Genomic DNA, 5,170 nt, shown 5'->3' with positions numbered 1-5,170 from the left:
ATTCCGAAAAAGAACAAAGTTGGAGGACTCACATTTCCCGATTTCAAAACTTACTGCAAAGCTACAGAATCATGGCATAAGTGTAACACTGGCACAAGGATTGACATACAGATAAATGGAATGAAATTAAGTCAGAAATAAAAACATTTATGGTCAATTGATTTTTGACTAAGATGCTAAGAAAATTCAGCGGGGGAAAATAGTCTTTTCAACAAATTGTGCTGGGAAAACTGGATATCTGCATGTAAAAGCTTGAAGTTGGAACCCTTTACCCTCACTATGTACAAAAATTAACCCAATATGGATTACAGACCTAAACATCAGAGCAAAAATTAAAAAGGTCTTAGCAGAAAATGCAGAAGTAAATCTTCATGAACTCAGGTTAGGCAAAGCCTTCTTAGTTCATGACATTAAAAGCACAAGCAACGAAAGTAACAATAGATAAACTGGACTTAAAATTTAAGACTTTATGTCGAAGGACACTTTGAAAGACATTCTCTAAAAAATGAAGATACCTCACAGAATGGGCGAAAACATTCGCAAATCAAGTATATTATAACAAAATTGTGCCTAAAATGTATTAAAAAATTTGTATGCATCAATAACAAAAAGACCGCCCAATTTAAAAAATGAGCAAAGAACTTGAATAGACATTTCTTTAAAGAAGATATACAAACGGCCAATAAGCACATAAAAAGATACTCAGCACCCTGAGCCATCAGGGAAATGCTAATCAAAACCACTGTAAGATACCATTTCACACCCAGCCAGATGACTGTGAAGAAGCTTCTTGATGATTCCAGCTCCCAGACATTCAAGTCTTCCCATGAGGCCCCAGACACTGTGGAGCAGACAAGTCACCCCTGCATGTGCTGTCCATGCCCTGACCCATAGGGCCCCCGCACATAACAAAATAGCTGTTGTTTTTCACCCCTATGTTTGGGGTAGTGTGGAATGCTGTCAGAGATAACCAGGACATTGTTCTAACATAAGTGCCCAGATTCTGCGCTTTTGTGAACCTGACAAAAAAGGACAAAAGAACAGAACATAAGGGTCTCCTAGTGAAAGTTACCCATCACATCAACAGAAACCATTCATTGGGCATCTATTATATGCTAGAGTGGAACTAGGTGCTTTCTATACTGTATCACCAATTCTCCCGGCAATTCACCTAGTGTGTGGCATGAGCCCCATTGCAGAGACAAGGAAACTGGGGTCAGGAAACTTTGAAAGACTGACCCATGGTCACATCAACAGCTGACAAGCAGGACTGATGTCCTTGCTGATCTGACCACACTCCCGTGCATCCAAAAGCCCTGAGCTTCCCCCACAGGGCTGCACCCACCCAGCCCCACCCCCGGGCTCACCCCAGGAATGCAGGACTACTCCTAAAAGTCCAAACACCGTATTGAGGTGTACAAAGAATAATGACATTTTTAGTTTCACTATCAAAACGTCATAAAACATGGAGAACGCCAAGTAGAGGCGTCCGAGGTGTTCGTTTTCATTAATTCATCTTATCAAAAGAAATTTAAATAATAAAAAAGAATATAGGGAACTGAAAAAATAGAGCAGATTTCATTTTTCTGGCCTCCTTCACCTGGAGACTGGTAAAAGCAGAGAGTGAGCCCTTCCCCTCTGGATCAGGCTTGGGGTGTATACCTGGCTGGGTCATTCCTTGCCCTGTGGACACATGAAGGTGGCCAAATTGTGGGAGATGATCCACTGGCCCAGGACTCTTTGGGAAAAGGCCAGAGCCTAGAGTAACCCTGAGGGATATTAGGCTATGCTTAGCCTCTAGATCTGTCCAACCACTTCACCACACGCCGCACCCCCAAGCGATTATATGATTATTCAGTATTCAGTATGTAAATTGTTTGTTTAACGTCTGTATTAGTCAAGGTTCTCCAAGAAAGCAAACAAAATCAGGAGGGAGGGAGGGAGTAGGAGAGAGAGAGGGGGAGTTTTTTTTATAAAGAATCAGCTCACGTGGCTACAAGGCTGAGCAATCTTCGGATCTGGGTCAGCAAGCTGGAGACCTGGGGGAGCTGATGGTGGACTTCCAGTCTAGGGCCGAAGGACTGAGGACCAGGAGAGCTGATGGTGTCCGTTCTAGTACAAGTCTGAAAGCAGGAAATGATCGATGTCCCGCTCAAGCAGTCAGGCCACTGAGGTTCCCTCTTACACAACTTTTTTGTTCTATTCAGGCCTTCAAGTGATTGGATGAGGCCCACCCACACTGGAGTGGGCAGTCTGCTTTCCTCAGCCTACTGATTCAAATGGCAGTCTCATCCAAAAACACCCTCACAGACACACCCAGAATAACATTAGACCAAATATCTGAGCCCCTCATGGTTCGGTCAAATTGACAAATAAAAGTAGCCATCACAATGTCCATTGACCCTCCCAGACTATAAGCTACTGGGGACCACTGACTATTTCTTTCTTGTTCCCAGATATAGTCCCAGAAGCTGGCATAATAGGCCATCATCAAGAAGCTGTTATATAAATACTTGTTGAATGAATGAGGCAGGACCCCCAGGAGGCTTCTTCACAGACAGTAAATTTCCGAGTCTCCTATGAGCACCGATTATGACTATGCTTACCTGAGTGTGAAATAACACTCATGCAGGGAGCTAACTTTTCAATTTCAAGGTCAAATGCAGATGACCTACCCAGTTCCCACCAGTAACAATGATGTCAGATGAAGCAGAGGATAACAATAGAGTAAAGGCATTTAGGGATATGGGTGAATCTAAAGTAATCCAGTAGAAATGTAGTATAAATCATGTGGGTATTTTCAATTTTCTAATAACTACAGTTTTAAAAAGTAAGAAGCAACAGGTGAAATTAATTTTAATAAAATATTTTATATTATTATAAATATAAAATATCATTTTAAAATATAATTATTGCACCCAATATATTCAAAATATCATTTCAACATATAATCCACATAAAAATTATTGAGTTTATCTTCTTTCCTACTAAGACTTTGAAATTCACACAGTACATCCCAGTTTGAAGTAGCCACATTTCAAGTGCTCAGTAGCACAAGTGCACATGTGGCAGGTGGCCAGTGTGATCTCAAGGACAGCAGCATGATGTCTGGTTATTTGCAAGTAAGGATGAGTGGCACCCTCTGAAGTCCTAGCTACTTAGTGAGTCCGATTTGAGTCTCCATGGGATTAAATATCCATGTCCCCATGTCTTCTCTGATTTAAGAAAAATCAGATCACCATGTACCCGAAGTCTGTGGTTTCAGATGGGGCCAGAACTCAGCACCTGCCCCACCATTCACAAGTGGTGAGACCTGGGGCAAGTCACTCAATCTCTCTGAATGTCAGTGTCTCCACAAATTAAATGACAGAATTGAGTTTCAATACTGTAAAACCTTCTACTACTCTTTTCCTGCACAGGGCACATCAGGATTGCAGGCTGACCTCCCCAAACATGGAACTAAATTGGGGTCCTATTATTGGCTTCTTCCACAGAATGGTTGAGGCTTGACTTAAAAAAGAAGGAAATTCTGGAATATGCAACAATATGGGTGGACCTTGAGGACATTGTGCTGAATGACATAAGCCTAGGCACAGAAAGACAAGTACTACCTGTTTCCGTTTATGTGAAATGTCTAAATAGTCAGATTCATAAAATTCCAGACTGGAATGATGGTGGCCAGGAGCGGGGGGAGGGGAAATGCAGAGTTCTCCATCAGCTGGCATAAAGTTTGTTTAAGTAAATGAATAAGCTCTAGAGCTCTGCTATACGACACTACCTGTAGACAACAACAACATATCGTACACTGACAATTTCTTAAGCGGCTAGATCTCATGTTAAATATTTTTACCAAAATAAAAGTTTAAAAAAGAATGGCTAGGGCTTGAAATGGGATCTGAAAGGAAGTTCCCACTTCCCTAGGACTTTGTGGGACCCATGGAGGAAGCTGGTCCATGAGAGGGCACCAGACAGTGGACTTCATGGTTGCAGTCCATGGAGGGGTTAGTGGTCTTTTCCAGCCCCTGACATGAGCTTCTAGCCAAGACATACAAGATTTACGTAGAACAAATCAACTGCCAGAACATGGAATCAGTGACACTCTCTATAGTGTGAGCAAATGATATACATGCTCGCACTCTCCCTCTGCCACTTTTGGAAATATCCCAGGAGCTCAGAGTGACGTGGACTGGGACATCTACAGATGCTGGCATCTCAGAAAATGATGCCAAGATCAGTCCTATCAGGAAGACAATCACATATGTGCTGGGGGCCCTCACAGCTGCCTCCAATCCTCTCCCCATGGTCCGGTTTCCCATTGTACACGCACCTTTAAATTTCCTTAAGAAAATAACATCATAGGAATTGAACAGAACCATCTTCTGTTCTCCAATTTGTACACTGGTTTCCTATTACCCTGACATTAACCTCCTACCAAATGTTAACCAATCTATATCCTCATTCATGAGCCTCTTTATCTCCTAGAAAGGTAACGGAGGGAAAAGAAACTAGCCCAAATTGCTTCTTTGGCTGCCCATAGCGTTCTTGGAAATCTGTTAACCAGGCTTCCAACGTGTCTTCCCCTATTGTTAGCACCAGCTGGCAGGCCATGGGCCGACAGTGCTGTTGCCAGCACCTATGTTGTTCTTGTCTGCAAAGCAGTCTGGCTGTTTTCTTCTCTCTCCCAAAGTAAAAGAGGAGTCATGAGTAACTTGTATTTCAAAGAGCCAAAAAATGTTTAAGATACTTCCTGCTTAAATAGAACTGTGCAGAAGCACAAGCTGAAGCATGAACCACTTCTATGCTCCCTATAGAGTAGCCATAAGCTCTCAGGACTGCTGGGGAGGATGAGACATCCTGAGGCAGCAGGTGCAAGGGAAGCAGACAGACGGACAAGGGAAAGGTGAGGAAAGGTGGAAAGAAGATGGTTTTAGTGACAGGAAGAAAGCATGTTTGTTGAATGCCTATGTGGTAGACATGAAAATTAGCCCCACACCTCAGCCTCCAGGGAAGGCCTTGCTGCTTCGCTGCAGGAGTGTATGCAGCAGGCAACCTCCAGATGTCAGCTAGAGGTCTGTCTCTGCCAGAGGAGCTACGTCCCCAAGGCATGCCATTCTCGGGGCAGCCAGTATGGTGGCTGAGTGAGACAAGGATATGAAGGGCCCACCGTCTT

General features: G+C 43.1%; 1 protein-coding gene across 1 annotated transcript; it reads right to left on the bottom strand.

The window, feature by feature from the left end:
* Positions 1-771: 771 nt before the first annotated feature.
* Positions 772-4,301, bottom strand: LOC120588127 (uncharacterized). Its single transcript, XM_039845319.1, has 3 exons — positions 4,137-4,301; positions 1,990-2,267; positions 772-1,019 (listed from the first exon to the last, which is right to left on the bottom strand). Exons 1-3 carry the CDS (start codon positions 4,299-4,301, stop codon positions 815-817), a joined length of 648 nt encoding a protein of 215 aa, XP_039701253.1. The 3' UTR covers positions 772-814.
* Between the last annotated feature and the right edge of the window lie 869 nt (positions 4,302-5,170).

This window comes from Pteropus medius, unplaced genomic scaffold, assembly GCF_902729225.1.
Source record: "Pteropus medius unplaced genomic scaffold, Ma_sr-lr_union100, whole genome shotgun sequence".
In the NCBI taxonomy this organism is placed as follows: Eukaryota; Metazoa; Chordata; class Mammalia; order Chiroptera; family Pteropodidae; genus Pteropus; species Pteropus medius.
Note: the sequence above shows the minus strand (reverse complement) of the source record. Positions and strands in the feature narration are given on the sequence as shown.

Bases quoted from the DNA above. Each gene is read 5' to 3' on its own strand.
- LOC120588127 (XM_039845319.1), bottom strand. From the start codon at position 4,301: ATGGGGAGAGGATTGGAGGCAGCTGTGAGGGCCCCCAGCACATATGTG. The intron at 2,268-4,136 runs GTGCGAGCATGT...TTGAATCAGTAG, and splicing joins CCAAAAGTGGCAGAGGGAGA to GCTGAGGAAAGCAGACTGCC. The intron at 1,020-1,989 runs GTGAGCTGATTC...CTTTTTTGTCAG, and splicing joins TTGCTCAGCCTTGTAGCCAC to GTTCACAAAAGCGCAGAATC.